Here is a 25,945-nt window from a genome sequence, read left to right as displayed (position 1 = left end):
GAACAAAACCTGTGTAAAATTTGGTGTCATTGTTCACTGAGTATACAGAAAAGCGTTATCATCTGGTGAAGGTTGTCAGGGTTGTTGACCAGGATGGTTCAAAAGGTTTTCTTCAGTTTGTGACATTGTTGTTACTTACAATGTTAGGCATGCGTGGGGACATGGTACATTTCTGCTATTTGGAGGGTTTCATAGATTCATAGATTTTAAGGCCAGAAGGGATCACTGTGATCGTCTAATCTGACCTCCTGCATAACATATAGAAATTCCCTGAATTAATTCCTATTTGAACTAGAGCAGCAATTTTAGAAAAACATCCAATCTTGATTTTAAAATTCCCATCAAATGGAGAATCCACCACAGCCCACAGTAAACTGTTCCAATGGCTAATTACCTTCCCTGTTAAAAATTTATTCCCTGTCTGAATTTATCTGGTTTTAATTTCCAGCCGTTGGATCTTGTTATACCTTTTTCTGCTAGATTGAAAAGCTCTTTATTATAATTTTTTTGTTCCACTTGTAGGTACATATAGATTGGATCAAGTTACCCTTATCCTTCTCCAAGTTAAGCTATACACACTGAGCTCCTTGAGGCATATTTTCCTATCTTTAATCATTCTTGTGGTTCTTCTCTGAACCCTCTCCAGTTCATCAACAACCCTCTTGAATTGTGGACACCAGAACTGGACACTGTATTCCAGCCATGGTTTGCACCCATGCCAAATACAGAGGTAATATAACCTTCCTACTCCTACCTGAGTTTCCCCTGTTTAGGCATTTTATGGCCACAACGTCACACTAGGAGCTCATGTTCAGCTGATTATTCACCACAACCCCCAAATCTTTTTCAGAGTCACTGCTTCCCAGGATACTATCCCCAGTCTTATCAGTATGATCTATGTTCTTTGTTCCTACATGTATAACTTTACATTTGGCCATACTAAAATGTATAACGTTTGTTTTTGCCCAGCTTACCAAGCAATCCAGATCACTTTGTATCAGTGACCTGTCCTCTTCATTATTTACCACTCCCTTAATCATTTTGTCATCTGCAAACTTTATTAGTGATGATTTTACGTTTTCTTCCAGATCACTGATAAATTTAATGTATGCAATATTAATTTTGGATCGTTCTAGTTTTTTAATCAAAATGTTGTGCAGTACTAAGTCAAATATACAGAAGTCTAAGGCCTGGTCTACACTACGAGTTTAGGTCGACTTTAGCCGCGTTAAATCGAATTAAGCCTGGACACGTTCACACGACGAAGCCCTTTCTTTCGACTTAAAGGGCCCTTTAAACCGGTTTCTTTACTCCACCTCCGACGAGGGGATTAGCGATAAAATCGGCCTTAGGGGGTCGGAATTGGGGTAGTGTGGACGGAATTCGACGTTATTGGCCTCCGGGAGCTATCCCACAGTGCTTCATTGTGACCGCTCTGCACAGCACTCTCAACTCAGATGCACTGGCCAGGTAGACAGGAAAAGCCCCGCGAACGTTTGAATTTCATTTCCTGTTTGCTCAGCGTGGAGAGCACAGGTGACCACGCAGAGCTCATCAGCACAGGTAACCATGATGGATTCCCAGGATCGCAAAAGAGCTCCAGCATGGACAGAACGGGAGGTACGGGATCTGCTCGCCATATGGGGAGACGAATCAGTGCTGGCTGAACTCCGAAGCAGTAAACGAAATGGCAAAATATTAGAAAAGGTCTCCAAGGCCATGAAGGACAGAGGCCATAACAGGGACGCACAGCAGTGCTGCATGAAAATTAAGGAGCTAAGGCAAGCCTACCACAAAGCCAGAGAAGCAAACGGAAGGTCCGGGGAAGAGCCGCAAACATGCCGCTTCTACGCGGAGCTGCATGCCATTCTAGGGGGTGCAGCCACCACTACCCCAACCGTGTGCTATGACTCCCCCACTGGAGAAACACACAGGGAAGCGGGTTCGGGGTACGAGGAAGATGAGGATGGAGAAAATGTAGATAGCTCACAGCCGCAAGGAAGCGGAGAAACCGGTTTCCCCAACAGCCAGGATATGTTTATCACCCTGGACCTGGAACCAGTAACCCCCGAACTCACCCAAGGCGTGCTCCCAGACCCTGAGGGCACACAGGGGACCTCTGGTGAGTGTACCTTTGTAAATATTACACATGGTTTAAAAGCAAGCGTGTTTAATGATTAATGATTAATTTGCCCTGGCAATCGCGGCCAGTACAGCTACTGGAAAAGTCTGTTAACGTGTATGGGGATGGAGCGGAAATCCTCCAGGGACATCTCCAGAAAACTCTCCTGGATGTACTCCCAAAGCCTTTGCAAAAGGTTTCTGGGGAGGGCTGCCTTATCCTGTCCGCCATGGTAGGACACTTTACCACGCCAGGCCAGTAGCATGTAGTCTGGAATCATTGCATAACAAAGCATGGCAGCGTATGGTCCCGGTGTTTGCTGGCATGCAGACAACATCCATTCCTTATCGCTCTTTGTTATCCTCAGGAGAGTGATATCATTCATGGTCACCTGGTTGAAATGGGGCAATTTTATTAAGGGGACATTCAGAGGTGCCCGTTCCTGCTCTGCTGAACAGAAATATTCCCCGCTGTTAGCCACGCGGTGGGGGGGAGGGGTGAAGTGATCATCCCAGAGAATTGGGTGTGTGGGGGAGGGGAGTTAGTTCGGTTTGTGCTGCATGTTAACTCTGAAACCGCAGCCCCTCCTTTTACATTGCAAACCCATTTTAAATGGCCAACCCAACGGGTGCTTGGTATGGGAAATGAGACCACTACTGTTTGAAACCATTCCCACATGTTAAGAAGGTTAAAAAAGCCAAAAGACTGTGTCTTACCATGGCTGCCTGCAAGCTGAAATCTGTGGCCTGGCACTGCGTGAGTGATCTCTCACACCAAACCGGCAGGCCCTCAATATAAGAGGAAAAATACGACCTTGTAACGAAAGCACATGTGCTGTGTAATGTAAACAGCAAAATTTAACGTGAAAGAGTGTACCCATTGTTCTCTAAAATGTGTCTTTTTTAACCACCTCTCCCTTCTCCTCCACCAGCTGCAAATGTTTCTCCTTCACAGAGGCTAGTGAAGATTAGAAAGAGAAAACGTAGGACGCGTGATGACATGTTCACAGAGCTACAGATGTCCTCCCACGCTGACAGAGCACAGCAGAATGAGTGGAGGCAGTCAATGACTGATTACAGAAAAGCACAATATGAACGAGAGGAGAGGTGGCGTGCTGAATCGCGGGATGAACAGAGCAAGTTGCGGGCTGAAGATGATAGGTGGCGTCAGCTTGCAGACAGAAGGCAAGACTCGATGCTCCGGCTGCTGGAGCATCAAACTGATATGCTCCAGCGTATGGTTGAGCTGCAGGAAAGGCAGCAGGAGCAGAGACCGCCGCTACAGCCCCTGTGTAACCAACAGCCCTCCTCCCCAAGTTCCATAGCCTCCTCACCCAGATGCCCAAGAACACGGTGGGGGGGCCTCCGGCCACCCAGTCACTCCACCCCAGATGATTGCCCTAGCATCAGAAGGCTGGCCTTCAATAAGAGTTAAAGTTTTAAACTGCAGTGTGTCCTTTTCCTTCCCTCCTCCCCCACCCATCCCGGGCTACCTTTGCAATTATCCCCCTAGTTGTGTGATGAATTAATAAAGAATGCATGAATGTGAAGTAACAATGACTTTATTGCCTCTGCAAGCGGTGCTCGAAGGGGGAAGGGGAGGGTGGGGTGGTTGGCTTACAGGGAAGTAGAGTGAACCGGGTGGGGGGGGCGGAGGGTTCATCAAGGAGAAACAAACAGAAGTTTCACACCGTAGCCTGGCCAGTCACAAAACTCGTTTTCAAAGCTTCTCTGATGCGCACCGCGCCATGCTGTGCTCCTCTAACCGCCCTGGTGTCTGGCTGCGCGTAATCAGCGGCCAGGCGATTTGCCTCAACCTCCCACCCCGCCATAAATGTCTCCCCCTTACTCTCACAGATATTGTGGAGCGCACAGCAAGCAGCAATAACAATGGGGATATTCTTTTTGCTAAGGTCTGAGCGAGTCAGTAAGCTGCGCCAGCGCGCTTTTAAATGTCCAAATGCACATTCCACCACCATTCGGCACTTGCTCAGCCTGTAGTTGAACAGGTCCTGACTCCTGTCCAGGCTGCCTGTGTACGGCTTCATGAGCCATGGCATTAAGGGGTAGGCTGGGTCCCCAAGGATCACGATAGGCATTTCAACATCCCCAATGGTTATTTTCTGGTCCGGGAAGAAAGTCCCTTCCTCCAGCTTTCGAAACAGAGCAGAGTGCCTGAAGACGCGAGCATCATGTACCTTTCCCGGCCATCCCTCGTTGATGTTGGTGAAACGTCCCTTGTGATCCACCAGGGCTTGCAGCAGCATTGAAAAGTACCCCTTGCGGTTTATGTACTCGGTGGCTTGGTGCTCCAGTGCCAAGATAGGGATATGGGTTCCGTCTATGGCCCCACCACAGTTTGGGAATCCCATTGCAGCAAAGCCATCCACTATGGCCTGCACGTTTCCCAGAGTCACTACCCTTGATATCACCAGGTCTTTCATTGCCCTGGCAACTTGGATCACAGCAGCCCCCACAGTAGATTTGCCCACTCCAAATTGATTCCCGACTGACCGGTAGCTGTCTGGCGTTGCAAGCTTCCACAGGGCTATCGCCACTCGCTTCTCAACTGTGAGGGCTGCTCTCATCCTCGTATTCTGGCGCTTCAGGGCAGGGGAAAGCAAGTCACAAAGTTCCATGAAAGTGCCCTTACGCATGCGAAAGTTTCGCAGCCACTGGGAATTGTCCCACACCTGCAGCACGATGCGGTCCCACCAGTCTGTGCTTGTTTCCCGGGCCCAGAATCGGCGTTCCACGGCATGAACCTGCCCCAGTAACACCATGATTTCCACATTGCTGGGGCCTGTGCCTTGTGAGAGGTCTATGTCCATGTCAATTTCCTCATCACTCTCATCGCCGCGCTGCAATCGCCTCCTCGGCTGGTCCTGGTTTAGCTTTGGCATGTTCTGGCTCTGCATATACTCCAGGACAATGCGCGTGGTGTTCATAGTGCTCATAATTGCCACGGTGATCTGAGCGGGCTCCATGATCCCAGTGCTAGCTATGGCGTCTGGTCTGAAAAAAGGCGCGAAACTAGTATCTGACGGACCAGGGGAAGGAGGGAGGGAGGGAGGGAGGGGCGAGTGACGACATGGCGTACAGGTACAGGGAATTAAAATCAACAAAGGTGGCTGTGCATCAGGGAGAAACACAAACAACTGTCACACAGAATGGCCCCCCCCAAAGATTGAACTCAAAAGCCTGGGTTTAGCAGGCCGTTGATTTGACGGAGGGAGGGGGAAGCAAATGAATACAGAACAAATCTATTTTTTACATCTTAAGACGACGGTGCAGCATGACTGATAGCCCTCGGCATCTTCTGGGTTCTTGGCAGCAAATACTGGGCGCTTGGCAGTTAGTGTACTAAGACTGATAGCCACATTTTTCCTGTATGATGACGATGGCCTTCAGGCCTATTGCACGATCTGCTGCTCAGGGAAGACTCTGCTAATGTGCGATGATCCAACTTGTAATAGGTAACTACGACTGATAGCCATCATCGTCATTGTGAAGGCAGCAGAATATGACTGGGGGGATGGGGGACTGGGGGACATACGGAGTTCCAGCCACTGCTGTACGATGATGACGGTTACCAGTCGTAATACACCATCTACTGCCAAAAGGCAAAAGGCAAGGGGCTGGTGCAATGCAGCCCTACGGCTGCCAGCCCCACGGCTGCCAGCACCCAGATCGCCGATGAAGGCTACCAGTCATGCTGCACCGTCTACCGCCAAAAGGCAGTTAGCTGCTGCTGCTGTGTAGCAATGCAGTCCCACGTCTGCCGGCACCCAGATGACATATTGTGACGGTGAGCTGAGCTGAGCGGGCTCCATGCTTGCCGTGGTATGTTGTCTGCACAGGTAACCCAGGTAAAAAGGCGCGAATCTATTGTCTGCTGTTGCTCTGACGGAGGGGGAGGGGCCTGACGACATGTACCCAGAACCCCTCGCGACACTGTTTTGCATCATTCGGGCATTGGGATCTCAACCCAGAATTCCAATGGGCGGCGGAGACTGCGGGAACTGTGGGATAGCTACCCATAGTGCAATGCTCCGGAAGTCGACGCTAGCCTCGGTACTGTGGACGCGGTCCGCCGACTAGAGCACTTAGAGCATTTTATGTGGGGACACACACAATCGGCTGTATACAACCGATTTCTATAAAACCGGCTTCTATTAATTCGACCTAATTTCGTAGTGTAGACATACCCTAAGTATATTACATCAACACTATTACCTTTATTAACCAAATTTGTAATTTCATTAAAATATCAATTTAGTTTGACAGGATCTATTTTCCATAAACCCGAGTTGTTTGGCATTAATTATATTACCCTCCTTTAATTCTTGATCATTAAGTTCTGTGTCAGTTGCTCCATCATCTTGCCTGGGATCGATGTAAGGCTGATAGCCCTATAATTTGGTCCATCACAATCCATCTTTCAAGTTAGAAGGTGCCAGGTGTGCATTCTGGGAAACAACTGCCAAAAAAGTGGGCAGTATAAAAGCAAGAGGCTTTGTCTGGTGGGACACTCTGCATATGCCTGGGGCTGGCCATGCCTATTGTGCTCCAAGAACTGCAATATTCTTGTAAATCTGAAACCACTTTGAAAGGGACTTGATCAGGTCAGTAACGCATGAATGGGGACAAAGTGTAGTGAAGTTTACTGAAATGAGTTTGGGACGGCTACATTACTCTCAAATATAGTGAAGAAGTGGTGGAATGAGAAGCATACTACAAAGCTGTCTTTTGCATCGGGACACCTCCTCCAAGGCAGTTTCCATAGCTTCTGTGATTTGGCTCCCTTCTGCACTGTGCAGCAGAGTTGTTGTGAATGATTTCACTTATACTTTAAAAGTAAATGATCTTACCAGGTATGAAGTTAGAATCGAAAATACAAGCTCGACTCTCAGTGGTGTTCCCAGAACACTGGTTTCCCACAGGAAATAGAATGATACACTGACGAACGCGGAACTGGACTCCAGATGAATCACAATCAGACCACTCAGACCAGTCAGACCAGTTGTCTGTATTAGTTATAAAGAGAGGGAAATAATGGAAATAAGTCTTACAAATTAACCACATCAGAGTGAAAAATTAAATTTCTTGCTATAAATAACGACAGGATACATGCCAGATCTTCATCTGGTGTAAACTGGCATAGTTCCATTAACTTCAATGAAGCTATGTCAATTCACATCAGCTGAGCATCTGTCCCATATATGGCAAAGACCACAAAAAATGCAACCTTCCCTCTGAAATTGAAAGTTCAGCATTGTAAATGTTCTAAAGGATGTTACATTTATCACAGCAATAATACATTCCCCCCCCACTGTACTTGTGTGCATGAGTGTGCAATAAAAAGAGTAACTATGTTACCATAAGTTTACCACAGGCCTTCAAGGCAGACGATTCCAGTTTGTTAATTTACGTAACTGACCAGTAGCAACGTAGACCTACAGAAATACGTGTTCCAGGTTTGATGCAGGATGTTGGTTTAAATAAAAAACAGCAGGCACCTTCTTGTTACTCTGGCCTTGTTCTTCACTTCTGAAATCATAAGGCACTCTCTTATATCTCAGATCAGATCTCCAGATTGCTTCTCTTTATCAGGTTTGGTTCATTATCAGCCTCTGTTTCTTCTTTAGCTTTGTTCCTCTGTCTATCTAATTTTATTTAATGGATTTTTATTTTCAAACCATGCTACCTCTGTGTGATCTCAGGATATTGCTCTTAAATGAAGTGAATTTATCTGAACCATATTAGATACTGTGTATTTACTCATCTAACATCTTTTTTATAGTACATGAGTAAGTCCTGTCTTCACTGCATTTTTTTAGGGTTGGTGTATAGTAGCAGATAGAGGGCTGTAAAAATCATTTGTTTCACTTTCCAGGAGTTAGTGGAAACAGAGATAATCTTATTCAACAACTAAGTTAACTTTGAGTTTCTGGTTTAAGTTAAATGAACCCAATAGCCCAAAGCAAAACTTAGATCTCACTATGAAATTTCACCTATTTTTGTGTCAAAACCAGGCAAATTCAAAAATGTCACATGATTTCAAATGCAAAACTATAAAGCAGCCTAATTCTACTGGAAAGTGGACCCAAGTTCATTCAAAATAAATGTAGTGTAATTTGAAAGGGTTTTGAATCTTTTGGAGTAAACAGTCTGATTTTTAAATGAAAAACCTGAAATCAGAAGAGTCTCACGTGGCTTCAGCTTTTACTGTGAATACTCTGCATAACTCTAGCATATAGTACTCATATTACAAATTACCATTCTACTATCTCAAACAATAAAATAAAGGCCTAAATCATTTTTTAAAAGTATGCTATAATATCTAATAGTGAATGTTTTCAGACTGCATTTTTGTAAAGTTTAGTTCAGGGTGCTATGTATAACATAACATTGTTGAATATCTGCTCCCTAACTAAAAATTATGTTATAACTAAATGGGGTGGGGGAGATTGAAATAATTTTAGGGTATTAAATAAAATTCAAAAGAACTGTAAGGCTGTGCTCACACTGCTGTAAGTTTAAAGTGATTCTGTCAGGTTAAAATTTTTAGCCCAGGTCCGCGACCCTAGCTGAGAAGCATACAGCTCTCTTAAACAGAAGCCTATGCACTTCCCCAGTCCTGAGCTGGCTATGTTATATCAAAAAATATGGGTCAATCTGGTGGAAGCAATACTATCTTTGATTACACCCTCTAGAATAAAACCTTCCAAATGCCCTAAAAGCTCTATATTGGAGGCTAGGCTAATGATCAATAAAATGTATTCACCTGTCGTTATCTGAATGTGAAATTATTCACATATATTCAGGTATGTGTATATGGATGAGGACACTCTCACCTGTGCTGAATGACAGCTCTTTCAGCTACAGGCACATACAGTTATTTGACATGAATGGTCGGACATCCATTTGAAAGAAGCACCAGTGCAAATAATTTGCAATATTGTTCAACAAATAAATACATTTGTATTACTTTGAGCATACAGCATCAAACTTTGACTTTTACTTCCTGTTTTGTATGTAGGCACTCTACACAGAGTTACCTCACTGCGGTACATCACAAGTAAACTTAAAACCTGGCCATCTGGGGTTGAGTCCAGACCTGACTATCTGGGCCATTGAAAAGGATAAGAAGTAAGTCTTATGGCCAAATAATCAAGATATTTTTGATCCTTATTGTATGGAGTGGCTTTAGTATGGTGTTTCTTGTCACATTCATTCACTGCCTCCACAATCAGGGAGTTGGACGCAGGATGGGTGGGAAAAAAAGTCCTTAGCTGGGACATATTTTTATTGGTCCTTTTATATGTTGATGGGCTCTGCCACAGGGTCTTGTCAGGATCGAGTAGTGCCTCATTGATGGGCAGGGCAACATGGGCAGAAGGAGTCCATTGAAGGATATCCAGAAGTTTATGCTGTGATTCTTTGATTTTCTTCAAGGGGATCTGTAAAGAGTCTACAAAATGTTTAATTAACCCCTGAAAATCTCATTAATCATCAGCTATAGAAGGTGGGGGAGGCATAACCATCTCATCTGGGAAAGAAAAAGAAATATTTGTCTGTGGGGTAGCCTCCTTATCTGCTCTGGCCTCCTGCTCCTCAAAGGATTCTTGAACCTGAGGAAGGTGAGGAGAGATAGATAGGGTAGAAGGATTTCTTCTTCTGTAGCCCCCCAAACAAGACATCATAGGTGCCCCCCAAAACTGTTGGCGATATGGCCACTGAAGGAGTCCATAGGACATGGGGTGTGGAATCACTGTGCTTGAACCAGGTTGTGGGGGCATGTGCTCGTCTTTGATGTAACTCTTCCTTTTCCTCAAAGGTAGGAGAAAGGAACTCAAGCTGGGGAGCTCTACCACTCTCCAAAGATGTGAGAGAGTCAAACGGTATTGGGGAAAGGTCCAGTCTTGATGAGCGTGCTTGTGTTAGTACAGATAATCTTTCAGTACCCACTAGCAGGGGATACTCTGGTTAATCTGAAAAAATTACATTTTTGGAATATCTGAATTCCTGTAGTACCGGGTAAGTTTGAAGTATGGGGCTATGTTCCACTGTCAGTACCAAGGACATAAACTGCTCCATCTGCACTCTTTTGGTAGTGTGATAGACCCAGACCAGTGGGGTACAGGAGTCTGGTAGAGGGCAAATATACTGGTCACTATATATACTAGTTTTCTGTTCCCTGAGTGACCAGAGCAGGGGCTGCACTAGAGTAATCAGGAACCTGCTAGAACCAGTTAAGGCAGGCTAATTAGGACACCTGGAGACAATTAAGAAGAAGCTTCTAGAATCAATTAAGGCAGGCTAATCAGGGCACCTGGGTTTTAAAAAGGAGCTCACTTCAGTTTGTAGTGCGAGAGTGTGAGGAGCTGGGAGCAAGAGGCGCAAGGAGCTGAGAGTGAGAGGGTATGCTGCTGGAGGACTGAGGAGCACAAGCGTTATCAGACACCAGGAGGAAGGTCCTGTGGTGAGAATAAGGAAGGTGTTTGGAGGAGGCCATGGGGAAGTAGCCCAGGGAGTTGTAGCTATCATGCAGCTGTTACAGGAGGCACTATAGACAGCTGCAGTCCACAGGGCCCTGGGCTGGAACCCGGAGTAGAGGGTGGGCCCGGGTTCCCCCCAAACCTCCCAATTGACCTGGACTGTGGGTTCTTCCAGAGGGGAAGGTCTCTGGGCTGTTCCCCAACCCCCATGGTGAATCTCTGAGGCAAGAAAATCCGCCAATAAGCGCAGGACCCACCAAGATAGAGGAGGAACTTTGTCACAGTAGATATAGTTGGTATCGATGAGGATGTCTTAGGAAATGTCGAGATCATAGGAGAGGCATGGCATTTACCTGGTACTGAGGATGTCTTGGAAGTCAATGTAGGTACAGATAGTACTGAGGGCATTGTAGGTACTGCCTTCTTAGAAGAGGAGTGCTTAGATTCCTGTGCTGCTGAGTTCTGCTTCTGCAGCATAGATGGTCTCGGTACTCAAGCATGTTTGGTGCCCCTATTCTTAGAAGAGCCTGGAGCCCTGGGTAAGAGGTTGGTACTGACAGTGCCTGGAGCCTCAGTAGTATCCAGAGTGGGTCTCCAAAACGGACTTACTTGGAGGACACTGAGACTTTTTTTAAGTAGACCCCTTCTGAGGAGAATGAGCTATCTTTTCATGGGACTTCTCCAAAGATTTACCTTGGGCAGATCCAGGTGAATGTGCTGAAGTTGAAGAGGCCCTGTGCTTACTTCGATGCTAATGTCCAGGGGGGATCCTAGCTTGGACCTGAGGCTGGACGAAGAAAGCCTTCCATCATCAAGAGGCTGAGTCTTATCTCTCAATTCTTCCTAGCCCTGCCTTTAAAAGCAGAGCAAATGGAGCACTTTGGGGGAGCAATGAAACTCCCCCAAGCAGCAGATGCAAGGTGAGTGCTTGTCAGTAACCGGGATAGCTTCCTGGAAAGAGAGGCACCGTTTGAAGCCCAGTGAGCCACGGAATACCCCAGTGCAATGGTGATCTGAGGAGAAAGTTCCCAACCCCCAAGGGGGAAGGAATTTAGACTGACACCTCTACAGCAAACAAGAAAGAAAGAAAGACAGACTAATTAGAGTAGTTCATGGTTTTGAGTAGAAAGGCACACTAATGCTCAATCTCAGGCCAAGGTGATTGAGAAGGAACTGAGGGCGGTTCAACCTCATAGCCCTATACAGCCTCAGTGCAGGGCATGAGGATATATAGGGCACATGAGTGGGTCCAACAGGCACTACTACCAAAAATCTGTGATCAAAGACATGTAGTGTAAGCGCACCTGAAGTTGAGCACCTATCTGTACATTAAGTGAAGAAGAATAAATGTTTATCCACATTCTTCTCCAACAGAACTGTGCACTTCTTTCTAAAAATTCAATTCTTTTATCCATTATTTGTGTGTGTGAGTGACTGGTCCAAGGACAGCATGTTATTTCTCTCTTGGTGCCGCCACAAATACATTATTCTAAGTACCCAATATTGTTGTATGCAATACTACATATTATAGACACCATTGCTACAGATAACATTCAGTGATATGCTATACATTAAGAATTACTGATCAATGATATAGACATTCCATTCATTTAAGTAAGATTTTGTTTAGTTAAAATTAAAAAATAGGAATATAAAATTGAAAAGATAGTTTGAGAAATAGTTATTGTGCATAAACCATTCTGTAGTTGTTTTTCAAGTGTAAATATCTTGGTCACTTCCAGTTGTAACTGACATTAAAAAAAAACAAACCCTCAACACCTACTGAGGATCAGCAGCATGTAAAATTTAATTTTCCGTTAAATTTTGGCAAAATAAAACTGTTTGAAATTGCAAGAGCCCTTTTTTTCTTGTTCACCACTTAAACAATTATCATTATTTTCTTGTATTAAAAATTCCAACTGGGTTTGTAATTTCCAGATGCCAAGTTTCAACCAAAGATCTGTTTGAAATGACTACATTCCTTTCCCTCCTTAAATCTTAGATTTGTACACTTGTTTTAAGTATGGTGTATGGGCATACCCTGTGCCTGTGGGTGTTCCCATCAAAGTCACTGGCGCAGCGGTCTGTGCACATGGAGCACTGGGGTCACAGTTTTGGCCCATAATGTGTAATAAGAACAGTAAAAGAGAGCTGTGAAAAAAGCAGCTAGTGCATATGGCAATGGCTACTTTTCAAACTACATCACAGCTAGTTAGAAGACGTATTTGTTTTTGAGGGGGAGACAGAAGAAAACAAACTGCAAATTTTCATCTAAAAAGTAAGCTTGGTTTTTAGTTAGATTTGAATATTAAACAAAGCAAAGAGGTATGTGAGACATCTGTGTCACTCTGATTATTAAAAAGGCTTTAATGTAGATGATAAATGATTTTTGTTGGAAAAAATAGATTAATAATCAAGTCATAATAAGCTAAAGAGCACAAGTTATAAATGCCTGAAAACTGGGGTTGCTAATGGAAATGCTAACAGACCATTAACAATAGTAGCACTACAAGAGAAACCACTATAATAATACTGGAAACAGCACAAGAAACGTGACAGTTCTGACCTTTTAAAAATGCCTTAAGGATCTGAGGCTGCTGTGATAATTTTTAAGTACATATATACTCCATCCCTCTTGAGGAATCAAATCAACAACAGAGTTCTATTTTCACTTTTTAAAACCTAAGGTGGAGAGTTAAGTTTGCTGTAATTTTGACAGAGTAGGTGCTATTTTATTCCACTGCAAGTCATGAAGTACTTAGAAAGGGAAATTACCCAATAGTTTGGGTAATAGCATCTATAAATTCACACTCTTGGGTCTTGTATGCTCATGTACATGACCTCATCACATGAGAAGTAAGTTTATGCCATAAAGTTTAGAAACCCCTCAATCAAGCAGGTAATGTAACAGGACATCATTGCTACTAGCAGACATTACTTTTTTCCAATGATCAAGAACAGAAGGTGTTAACTGTAACCTATATACCAGCAAGACATAAAAACTTTCACAGTGGTTCCTCTACCTTGACTTATCTTTTTATGTTACTTTTTACTTTCTACTTCTGATTCTTTTATTAGTCTTTTTATTTTCATTGTTTTGCAAAGATTTAACATTTCACAAGACCACTTGGCAAGGGTCAAAAAAGACAATCAAAATGACAGAAAATATCATGGTCCACTTCCATTATGATTACATATCGATATTACAGTAGTACCCAGAGGCCCCAAAGTGCTGTATAAATATGTACAAAGATGCAGTTCCTGCCCCAAAGGTCTTACAATCTAGGAAAGCATTTTAAAGGGTTAACATTTCTGTAAATGTGAAAATAGATTGCACTAAACTTTGTTCCCATTACTTACTTTAGAAGAGCTCAGATATAATTTTTAAATCAAAATGTCTTTTTTCAGATCAGGAGCTAGGTAGGTCCTCAGGTGGTGTGAAATGATACAACTCCATTGAAGTCTTCAGTATTACATTGATTTCATCAGCTGAGGATCTAGAGCCTCCGAACTTTTGCTTGCCCTACAACACCCAGTACTACAAGTGTTTGTTGCACTATTATAGCTACAAATCTCTTAAGGCATCAATCTTTTGTGTGCAGAACTACACCATTTTAAACTACATTGACCTGAAACCTGGTAACTAAACTGATAGCTTCTAAAAAATTATTTTAACATGACACTAGGGCTATCTCCTGTGGGCCAAATTCTGCCCTTAGATGTACATTCACAGCAAATTCATTGTAAGCTGATGTGCATGTACCAGAGGACAGACAGAATTTGTTCCTAAATGTTTAATAGGTTGATAAAGGCATAATGTACGTTACTGAACAGGTTGAATGATAGCCACCCTATTCTATGGTATACTCAAAGCAAAGCAGTACTGTATGGATTTGTTGTACCTGGACAGGGTTGTGTGTTGCAAAGTGCCTCTTCAGTGTGAAGTCCAAGGCAGATGTCCCCTCCATAGGCTGGGGCTGGGTTTGTGCATGAGCGGGTCCTCATGTAATGTCCACCTCCACAAGTTGCTGAGCACTTTGACCATGATGACCAACAAGACCAACCTCCATCAACTGGAAAGAAATAACAACTCATTGTTCTAAGTCTCTGCATGGATGAACCATTTAAATCAACCTATCCAGTTTGTGTTCTATGGGCATGAGTCAAAGTCTACTGCAGTCAATAGAAGATTTTTAGGCCCCACCTGGCAAATGGGATCAGGCTATGAAGCTTACTTTACATTCTGAGATTTATAAAAGTATTGTCCAATGAAAGGAAGAGTAAGAAGAGTAAGAGCCCAGTGTGGATACAAAATTTATGTCCGCAGATGCAGATATCCGCGGATATAAATAAGTATCTGCGGAGCTGCAGGGCTCTACCAGCAAAAGCAGCAGCATGTCAGGCCTCCACTCCCAGGAGCCAGTGCCCTGCACTGGTAGCTCCGCTGGCATGGCTGTTCCAGTCACAGCCCCACCCCTAGCCCTGCCCACTGGGGCGGGCACCAGACTCACTGGTAGCTATCCCTGGTCCTGCTCGTGTGTGCAAGCAGTTAGCACACTCTGGGACATGAGTCCTTTCCACACAGCGGTCTACGTCTCCTGTCCTGGGGCATGCGAGCCGCTTGCACACACTAGCGCGGCCAGGGACAGCTGCTGGTGAGCCTGGTGCTGCTCCAGTGCGCGGGGCTGGGGCAGGGAGTTTGTTTATAAACAGAGGCAGGGTGATTACGATAACAAAAGGCTTGTCATTAAATTAAATTAAGGATCATTAGATGATCCTGAAAGCATTGCCAGGCACTCCAATTAAAAGATAGGAAACAACGGGTAGGTTGCACCATCTCAAAAAAGACACTAAAATGAGGGGGGGGGGAAGGGGGAGAATATAGAGAATGGCAATAAAAATGATTGGGGTTATGAAACAGCTTCCTATGAGGAGAGATTAAAAGGACTGGGACTGTTCAGTTTGGAAAAGAGATAACTAAGGGGGGATATGATAGAGGTCTATAAAATTATGAATGATGTGGAGAAAGCGAATAAGGACACAGCTTGGCTGCCTGTGGGTTAAGCACCTGCTAATTTTTTCCCATGGGTCCGCCAGCCTTGGAGCACCCACACAGTCAGCGCCTATGAACAAGGAAGTGTTATTACCTGTTCACATAACACAAGAACCAGGGGTCACTCAAGGCAATTAATAGGTAGTAGCTTTAATACAAATATAAGGAAGTACTTCTTCACACAATGCACAATCAACCAGTGGAACTTGGGTTTTAAAAAAGAACTGGATAAGTTCATGGAGGATAGGTCCATCAATGGCTATTAGCCAAGATGGTCAGGGGCACAACCCCATGCTCTGTGTGTCCCTTAATGTCTGACTGCCAGAAGCTGGGACTGGATGACAAGGGATGGATCACTCAATAAATTGCTCTGTTCTGTTTATTCCCTTTGAAGGGGGGGATAGCTCAGAGGTTTGAGCATTGGCCTGCTAAACACAGGGTTGTGAGTTCAATCCTTGAAGGGGCCATTTAGGGATCTGGGGCAAAAATCTGTCTAGGGATTAGTCCTGCTTCAAGCAAGGAATTAGAGTAGATGACCTCCTATGTTCCCTCCCAACCCTGATATTCTATGAAGCAGCCGCTGTCAGAAGACAGGATACTTGGTTAGATGGACCATTGGTCTGCCCAAGTATGTCCTTTATAGCACAACTGCAAAAGAATGACTGAAGTTGATGTTTCACAGAGGTGGGCTGAGAGTATGGGTTTTCGGTTTCAAAACCAAAGCAAGTTTGGTTTGGATCTGGATTCCTTTATATCCAAACCATGGAAGTTGGAGGTGGCATGGATATTTAGACCATCTCTGTTTTAAGCAGAAATATGCATATAGATACATTTAGGTTTCTGGTTTTAAGTTTAAAATATCACCCTCTCTTTTAATAGTTATGTAGGAAAATAATTTGTTGTCAACACATCTGCTTAACTTTATAAAAATGCATAATAAAATACACACCACTAATAAGTGAAGCCTATAATAAACAAAGCAGAGTTGCCAGTTAACGATTTTACTGGGGTATTCCCTTTCCCACTCCGAAAATTGTTTACACAGTTTTAGTCTTCCCTGCCTAACAGTCTCATGTAGTCCCCAGACAGCTTTACAGCAAGGATTCTTGTTGGGATGACAGATTGTACATGCATAACAAGAGCATGGTTCAAAAGATGCATAAAAGAGATTTACAAATACTTCTTGAAATATGTCCCCATTTTTCTGAAAAATAAACGTTACATAGCTGTGGTTTTAAATACATTTTCAGAACATAAGAACTGCTACACCGAAATACACTAATGATGCACACCTAGTAAATACATATTGAATGTGCACATCAGGTATTTATGCCTGCACATAACTTGACATAACTTTGTGTAAATAAATGACTTATGTCTAGGCACATACAAATCTATGTGTATATAACCCACACATCTCCCGGGTGTGGTGCTCTGTCCCATCTAGTGGCACCGAGACCACTTAGAGAGAGATTAATGAGTTTGCTCTACAACCTTAGCTAAGGGCCACATGGCTTTTAGCTCATGCATGTAGCTCCAGAGGTCCCAGGTTTGATCACACCTGCCGGGGTTTGTCGGTGTTAAGTGTACAACTGCACACACCTAACTTTGAAAATCAGGCACCAACTGAATTCCTTTTACAGGCACCCTTAAAAAGTGGATGTTTACCATCCACAGTAGTTAAATTTACCATAGCATTTGCAATATTTCCCACTCTAAGCATAGGGAATACCACACTTTATTAGAGTTAAATACTCCCATTGCCTTACACAATTTATTTTAATGGTTCATTCGTTTTAATGCACTCTTTGGGAAACCTTAATTTATGGTTCATTGACATGACTGAATATAAAATCTATGTACCTCTCAAACAATACTCCATAATGAGTCCTTTTGAACCTTTCTGTTCTCAGAAGTCAAAGAGTATTTAAAGGTGCAAAATCCTTTACTTCAGTTTATTGATATGGCTTCGCATTAAAAAAAATTACCTATGTACTGTATTGCACTTATCCAAAAAATATTCATATTTAAATCTTCCAGGCAGTGACATTGAAGAATACTTTAAATATATTGAAGACAGGTCATTTTGCTTAGAAAGCAAGTTACATCACATACACATTTGTCAAGTCAAATAGAACTCATTTATATGGAAAGATTGTAATAGCAGGAAAATGAGTTTAGAGGATCTTTTTTATTTGGGTATCAATATCTGCCTGTGCAGCTATGCAGACAATCTTACATATAATGAATATTCGGGATCTCATGCTGTTCAAGCAGGCAGTTTAGTAGTCTATACCTGCAGCTACTAGTCAAATGGGCCTTTAATAGATGTCATTAGCATATGTAAAATTTCCTTTCTATAACGTTTTACAATGTGCACTTATTGTACTGAGTTACCTTGAAAAGCAACAAACCATACAGCCAACAAAGCACTATAAAAAAAACAGTAAATGAGATATTTATGGTACCACGTAAACCATTTCTGCAAAGTGTTACTAGCTTGTCTGCTTTCCAATAGCTCCTAAAAAGGAGACTATTTTGACTGATCGATCAGTCATCATTACCTCACCCACCTTGTCTCTCTAATATCCTGGGACCAACATGGCTACAACAACAGTGCATACAGATTTCTGTTTTGTAACTACAGTTATTATAGCTATGTTATAAGGCAGGGGGAGGAGGGGGGAGATTGGACACAATATAATAGAATATGTGACAGAGGCTTAATTGTAGTTGTGCCAAAGGGCACCATTATAATATGAGCTGTCCTTTCTACCTATTTAGGCTGCCATCATCAATCTCTAGTTCTCAAAAAAGCTGACTACTCCCCCTTTTATCTGTTCAGCTAAACTTTTTCTTCTTAACAATAGGGGATGATAAAGGCATCAGAATGGTTAAATAAGATCAAAGGAGTGGGTGTTTACTGCATGAGTTTTCACAGGACCTAAATAGAACTCTGTGGTTGCTTTCATCTTTTTATAATGTTGCTTAGCAACCCAGGACCATCTGTTTTCTCTTCCTTTGTTGTCCATGATGTAGAGTCCTTAATGCTGATTCAGCCTTATTGATAAAAATGAAGAATTATGAAGAAAGCTCCAGACATTACATAATTTCTTTACATAACAGTATAGCAGAGCTATTGGATAAAAAGGGTAGTTAAAATAATTAATTACCCAATAATGGAAAATTGCTTCAAAATACTTCACAAGTATTCAGGTTGGTATGTTGTGTAGCAAGGCCTTTTCAACAAGCAAGGGTGCTCTCAAAACAATGCTTTCTTTTATAGGGGTTGTTTTTTGTCTTCCTGAGCAATCAAGCAACTCTCTGCCTAATAGCTGTTGTCCTGGTTAATAAATATTGCTCCACAAAGACGAGAAAAAAAAATCCTGGGGAAAAGGATGTTCCAGGGGAAAATAGTCTATAGAAACAGGACCTCCTGTGGCTCCAATAAAACAGCCACACCACTGGACAATTTCCAAAAGACTATTAAGTAAATTGGCCATCCTTCCATGCACTTTGGGTTTTACAAAAGAGAGGAAGGAACGATGAGCAGAGAGGGTGATCCTCTTCATTCACAAAAATTTGGACGGAATTGTGACAGTAGGGGTTTTGCACAGATTGGGCGGTATCCTTCACAACTGAAGCTTTCATTTAAGTTATTTCTAGCCCTTCTGGGTATGAAGATAAATAAAAAGTTACTCATCTAAAGGTTATCTTGTTGAGAACATAGCAAAAGAGAATGAATAACAGCAAGCAAGATTGGCGTCTTCTCTGTTCATATGAAAGAGAGTGAACTGATAGAGATGCACAGAAATGTGAATGGGATCACATGGCTAAGTGGAATTAGAATTTCGCACTAGCACAAATGTGGAATTTTGGGGTGCCTGGGAAAGTGATGGATTGGAGACCTGACTCTCTGCTGTGCCCTTCTGGACTCCCAGACACTAGCTGATTCCCAGTCCACCCCACTTGCTTCTTTCTACATCCCTATGGATATCTCCACATTTCCCCTGACCTGTGGGAAAGAGCAAAAACAAAAAATAAAGTTTTTCACTCCCAGTTCAGTGCTGCTTCAGTCCACATTCATAAAGGAAGTGTTGCATGTAGCAGACAGCTGACTCAGAGCAATGCAGCAGCAAGAAAGGCAGACTAATGCCTGTAGTGGCAGTACAACAGTAAGAACTAAGGCCAAAGTCTTTAGGAAGGACTCTGATTCATTTAATGGCCTTTGGATCAGATGAGAATAGCCCTAAGCCAATTTTTTTCCTGGTTTATGAAGTTACCCCAAGGATGAACGTGGTCCATTACTTTTAAATATCCTCCTCTTTTCTACAGGCCACATTATTTCTGCAGAGAAAAAGGTGGCAGAAGTGAAAAAAGCAACAGGAGATTAACAGGTTTTTCAAAGTCGCATACACTCTCTATAATATCCTTACAGGAATTTTTGTAGTATCTGAACTTCTCTGTATTTTTATCTTCATGTTTATTGGTATATGACTATTTCTGCTGAATATATTAGATTTTTCACAGTCTAAATTAAAAAAAAGTGGTAATAAAAATAGCATGACACCGATGAAATCGCAAATATTGAAATAAGATAGCAAAATTTCAAATCTTGAAAACAGAATTAATCAATTTCCTTCCATACACATTAGTATATCTATGTATTTCCTATATTTCAATATTCCATATTTCAACCACATATTAATATCTTAAACAAAACAAGAAATGAATGGGGATGGATAGATGGACAGGCAGACAGAGGGGTATGAATGGAGATGGATGGATAGACAGACAGAGAGGTATGAGTGGGGATGGAGGGACAGACACACACTGGGGTATGAATGGAAATGGATGGATGGAGATGGATGTCAACATACATTTACAAATATTTTTCTTCATAATCAGGGTATTTTGTACTTTTAAATCCAGCATGATTCAGTATATCTCTGTACCAACAGAAAAAGCACATTATGCAGAGTTCTAACATGTTATTTTCCATGTTGTTGGACAATAATCTGAGTACAATTAACTCATTTTAACATGAATTATTTCAAATGACCATTCTTTCCAATGAAGACAGTGATTATATCCTATTAATGTGAACTGGAGCGTCACATGATATGCACAATTCTAAGCCACATTTGACCAGCAGAGGAAATAAATTATGCTATTCCAGTAAAGGCTAGAATATAAACACATCAGAGAGAATACTCACAAAAGATTCCCTATCTGAAGATTTCTTACCCATATTTTAGAGGTCTGGGAAATCATGTGAAAGGCATTTCATGGCTTTCCTTCTGCATGCTCTAGATTGTCTAGTTATGATTATCAAAGCTTCCAGACAAAGCAGGCATGCAAATATTATATTCCAGGGATCGGCAACCTTTGGCATGCGGCCCGCCAGGGTAAGCCCCCTAGCAGGCCGTGCTGGTTTGTTTACCTGTCGCGTCCGCAGGTTCGGCCAATCGCAGTTCCCATGGTTCGCCGCTCCAGGCCAATGAGGGCTGCGGGAAGCGGCTCAGGCCGAGGGATGTTAACTCTTAATGTTAACTCTTAATGTTAAGGGCAGCTGTGATTTGGATTGAGCATGGAGCTGAGAATCAAGAAATCAGGGTTTTATTTTCAGCTCTGCCACTGATTCTGCATGACCTTAGTATACCAGTTAACTTCACTGTGCCTCAATTTTTCCACCTGTAAAATGGGGTATAATAGTATGTACCGAACTTTGTAGAGAACTTTGAGTTCTGTGGATAAAGAACACTACGTAGCAGACCCTCACTAATCCACACTTGGCTTAGCCACACACTTCATCTTAATCTTCAAAAAGAATTACGGTAATTATCTCTCCATCTCATAATAAAGATTTAATAGCAGATGCTAAGTTCCAGTCTCAGATGTATTCATTATTTGAGGGAAGTGGCGCGGGCTGAGGGATGTGCTGGCCGCCGCTTCCCGCAGCCCCCATTGGCCTAGATCGACGAACCATGGCCTGTGGGAGCTGCAATTGGACGAACCTGCGGACACTGCAGGTAAACAAACAGTCCCAGCCTGCCAGCAGATTTCCCTGATGGGCCGCATGCCAAAGGTTGCCGATTCCTGTTGTAGAGTATTAATATGAATAATTAAAACTGAACTAGGATTGACCAAATAAATGAACCAAGTACACATTGTGATTTGTTATCCTTGATTTTTCATTGTGTTTGTTCATTTGGGCCTCAATCCTGCAAAGCACTCAGCAGCTCCTGAGATGTCAGTGGACAATTTTTTCAAAAGTGATTTAGGACTCTATGTCCCATTGCCTTTCTGTGGGACTTTGGCACTTTTGAAAATTTTACCCACTCTCACTATTTCCCAAATATCAGTAATTCACAATGGGTGTTCCAATTAGTGAGGATCTAGTGTTAGTGCCGATTCTTTTTATTAGTTAAACTTTCTGATTCTTTCCATATGGTTAAGTAAAATATTTTTTAAGCATAAAAGGCAAGATGGTCAAAAGAATATTAATTTATGCAGAAGTCCCTGTGAAGGTGGGAACAGAGAAATAAGAAGGGAAGTGAGGGTAGCCCAATCCTGGGCCCTGCATTGGCCACTTCAGTCCCTCTGGGTCCCACTCTCGCTTCCTCCACCCGAGGTGTGCATGACTTTATATGGGGGTGGAGCCACCACAATATTTCCTTGTGAGAGAATTAGCCTCACTGCCCGCCCCCCCCCCCCCCGTTCAACCACCCCATTGCACAGCAGAAGCATGCCGTGTTGCATATATAAATACAAGTTAAATAGTGATGAGCAGGACAGGGAGCAGAGTAGAACCTGATCCTGCTTTAATGAGAAGACAGTTGCCTAGCTGCCAAGTTATTCCTGTCTACTAGCAGCAATAAGGACTAAGAGCTAGATTATACTCTAATGATGAGCTCTGTGTAAGGACTAGTATGAAAGAGCCCAGGGAAGGAGGTTTTGCCTCAGAGAGGACCAATTCCTTCTTTGTTCTTCCTTTCCTCCCAGACATTAATAATCTGCTACTGACCCTGACCAGTAGAAGATTATTTCCTCCTACACAATGGCTCAGCGGCAGTGGCCAGTACTTTGGGGGACTAGGGCAGAACCAAAACATCACCCATTTCTTGCCCTTCCCAGTTTACTCCCTGCCCACTTGTGTGAGGGGCTAGTGCCCATCGCGCTGTCCCTGATTTCCCCTCTATACCTGAAGTGGAGATGAAGGGAAGTGTGCATATGAGGGTGTAGCATGTTATATTCTGCTTAGTGCACATAGAGCTATGTGGACACCAATGGGTATGCCTACACAATGTTTTGGAGTGAGCCTCCCAGCCTGGGTGACAGTCTCAGACAGGGCCGGCTCCAGGCACCAGCCCACCAAGCTTGTGCTTGGGGCGGCACCTGGAGGGGGGCGGCACGGTGCTCCGGCTCCGGCCGCCGGGGAGAGCGGGGCCACGGCCGGGGCTCGCTGCCCTACCCCCGGCGCTCTGGCCACCGGGGGAGAGCGGAGCCCCGGCTGGGGCTCGCCGCCCTCCCCATGGGGCTCCGGTCGCCACCCCCCCCCCCACGCGGGGGGGGGGGGGGGGGGACAGGGGCAGCCGGAGGCTTTTTTGCCTGGGTCGGCAAAAAAGCCAGAGCCGGCCCTGGTCTCAGACTAGTGAGACTCACACTAACGCGCTAAAAATATCTGTATGGACAGCACTTTGAAGTTGCAGCTTGGGTTGGAGCTCAGGCTCTGAAGCCCACCATCCTCCCTAGGCACTTGATCCCCCATGTCCCTCCTATGTATCGCCTCTGCTTCCAGACCTAAGTGAGGACGATACACCTAAGCATCCCAATAGCATGATGAAAATTGCACTTAGACCGACTTCTCCTCATTAATGATTATTTTCCACCCAGAACCTGTCCCCTTAGAAGGAAAGAAGTGAGGTTCCAGGCAGCTTGAAATTTACTACAATTGATGTGGAGAACTGTGTTTAGCATTTAACCTTATTTGCCTCTGTCCATTGCCTCCACTCACTGTGCAATGTGCAAAGACTTGCAAGATCAAGGCCTAAAAGTGAAATGTTAGACATCCACATACCGCTGGAGTAATCAGACTTTATGGAGCTGTCCTGAGAGGAGGGTTAAGAGGAATGAAATCCACTCACCTACCACAATGATACAAAACATGGCTGCAAAGCAACCCATCCATAGCCACTATTATAACTGATCCTGTGGAATAGTGGCTGCTGATGTTGGTTCTTTAGCTCTTAATCAGGGGAGGAAGCTCTTAATTAGGAAGACCAGGGCTTTAAAAAGCCCGCTCCTAAGCGACCAGAGGAGCTAGCAAACAGGAGCGGTTAACAGGGGAGTTTTGCAAGGGAGTTCTCCACAGGGGCAGAGTGATGGGGGGGTTATACCACTTGACATTACTTAAACTTCTTTAAACTTAAGCCAACCCCCCCCCCCCGAAAAAACAAAACAACAACAAAAGAACCAGCTGCAAGAGTAAAAAGAGAATGCAGGCAGAAGTCCAGAAACAGAGTAGGGGCTACCCAGTTTATTGCATCCAATGCAGCATGTATGATTATCTGCCCTATGGGCAGGTAGCGTATGTTTGCATTTGGTGCAAGAAGCTCCTGGCCCTAATAGACCGTGTACGGGCTTTGGAGACCAGAGTGGCTGAGCTGGAGGAGCTAAGGGAGACAGAGAGGTACTTAGATGAGACTTTCCAGGACACAGTAGAATGGTCCCACTCCCAGTCTGACAGCCTCTGTGCTGTTGCGGAGGATGAAAGTCTGAGGGAAGGAGGACATCTAACTGGAGCAGAGGGAAATGATCCCATAGTTGGGACCATCCTTCCAGATGATGTTGTGGTATCCTCTCACACTGAGGATACCTCTCTGGGGCATGGAACTCGAGTTATTAGGAAGAGACAGGTATTAGTAATGGGTAATTCGATCATTAAAAACATAGCTAGCTGGGTTTGCGATGACCGGGAGAAGTGCATGGTGACTTGCCTGCCTGGTGTGAAGGTTGTGGATTTCTCGAGACATCTAGATAGACTTATGTGTAGTGCTGAGGAAGAGCCAGTGGTTCTGGTACATGTAGGTACCAATGACATAGGGAGGGATAGGAGAGAGGTTCTGGAGGCCAAATTTAGGCTTCTAGGTAAGAGATTGAAGTCCAGGACCTCTATGGTAGCATTCTCTGAGATGCTTCCAGTTCCACGAGCAGGGCCAGTTAGACAGGCAGAACTGCAGGGTCCCAATGCATGGATGAGATGATGGTGTAGGGAGGAGGAGTTTAGATTGATTAGGAACTTGGGAAACTTTGGGGAAAGGGGGAGCCTATACAGGAATGATGGGCTCCACCTAAACTAAAATGGAACCAGATTGCTGGCACTTAAAATTAAAAAGGTCGTAGAGCAGTTTTTAAACTAAGGGCTGGGGGGAAGCCGACAGGTGCGGAGGAGCACGTGTTTCGGACAGAGACATTCCTTAGGGGAGGATCTACTAATGGAGATTCTCTATGTCCTAGAAAGGAGGAGAGTATGGAAGATGATAAAATACAGGTAGGATCTGATGAGAAACAGTCAAATGAAAAAAAGTCTCATTCAATTACATCATGTAACGGGAAACAGTTAAAAAGTGACAAGTTTTTAAAGTGCTTATATACCAATGCTAGAAGTCTAAATAATAAGATGGGTGAACTAGAGTGCCTTGTATTAAATGAGGATATTGATATAATAGGTATCACAGAAACTTGGCGGAGTGAGGATAAACAATGGGACACAGTAATACCAGGGTACAAAATATATCAGAAGGAGAGAACAGGTTGTGTTGGTGGGGGAGTGGCACTATATGTGAAAGAAAGCATAGAATCAAATGAAATAAAAATCTTAAATGAACCAAACTGTACCACAGAATTTCTATGGATAGTAAGTCCATGCTCAAATAAAAAGAATTTAGCATAGGGATCTACTACCGACCACCTGACCAGGATGGTAATAATGACTGTGAAATGCTCAGGGAGATTAGAGAGGATATAAAAATAAAAAAACTCAATAATAATGGGGGATTTAAACTATCCCCATATTGACTGGGTACATAGCACCTTGGGACAGGATGCAGAGATAAAGTTTCTTGACACCTTAAATGACTGCTTCTTGGAGCGGCTAGTCCTGGAACCCACAAGAGGAGAAGCAATTCTTGATTTAGTCCTAAATGGAGCTCAGGATCAGGTCCAAGAGGTGAATATAGCTGGACCGCTTGGTAATAGTGACCATGGT

The 25,945-nt window shown here is 43.5% G+C and overlaps 1 protein-coding gene across 1 annotated transcript in view; it reads right to left on the bottom strand.

Moving 5' to 3' along the window:
- SEMA5A (semaphorin 5A) overlaps positions 1 to 25,945 on the bottom strand; it is a 505,753-nt gene that overhangs the window by 22,949 nt on the left and 456,859 nt on the right. The window contains exons 17-18 of the mRNA XM_065399065.1: positions 14,525 to 14,695; positions 6,993 to 7,148 (exon numbers count right to left, since the gene is read on the bottom strand). Coding sequence (XP_065255137.1) covers positions 6,993 to 7,148; positions 14,525 to 14,695 — 327 coding nt within the window. The remainder of the gene's footprint in view (positions 1 to 6,992; positions 7,149 to 14,524; positions 14,696 to 25,945) is intronic.

The sequence above is a fragment of the Emys orbicularis genome, chromosome 2, assembly GCF_028017835.1.
Source record: "Emys orbicularis isolate rEmyOrb1 chromosome 2, rEmyOrb1.hap1, whole genome shotgun sequence".
Lineage (NCBI taxonomy): Eukaryota > Metazoa > Chordata > Testudines > Emydidae > Emys > Emys orbicularis.
Note: the sequence above shows the minus strand (reverse complement) of the source record. Positions and strands in the feature narration are given on the sequence as shown.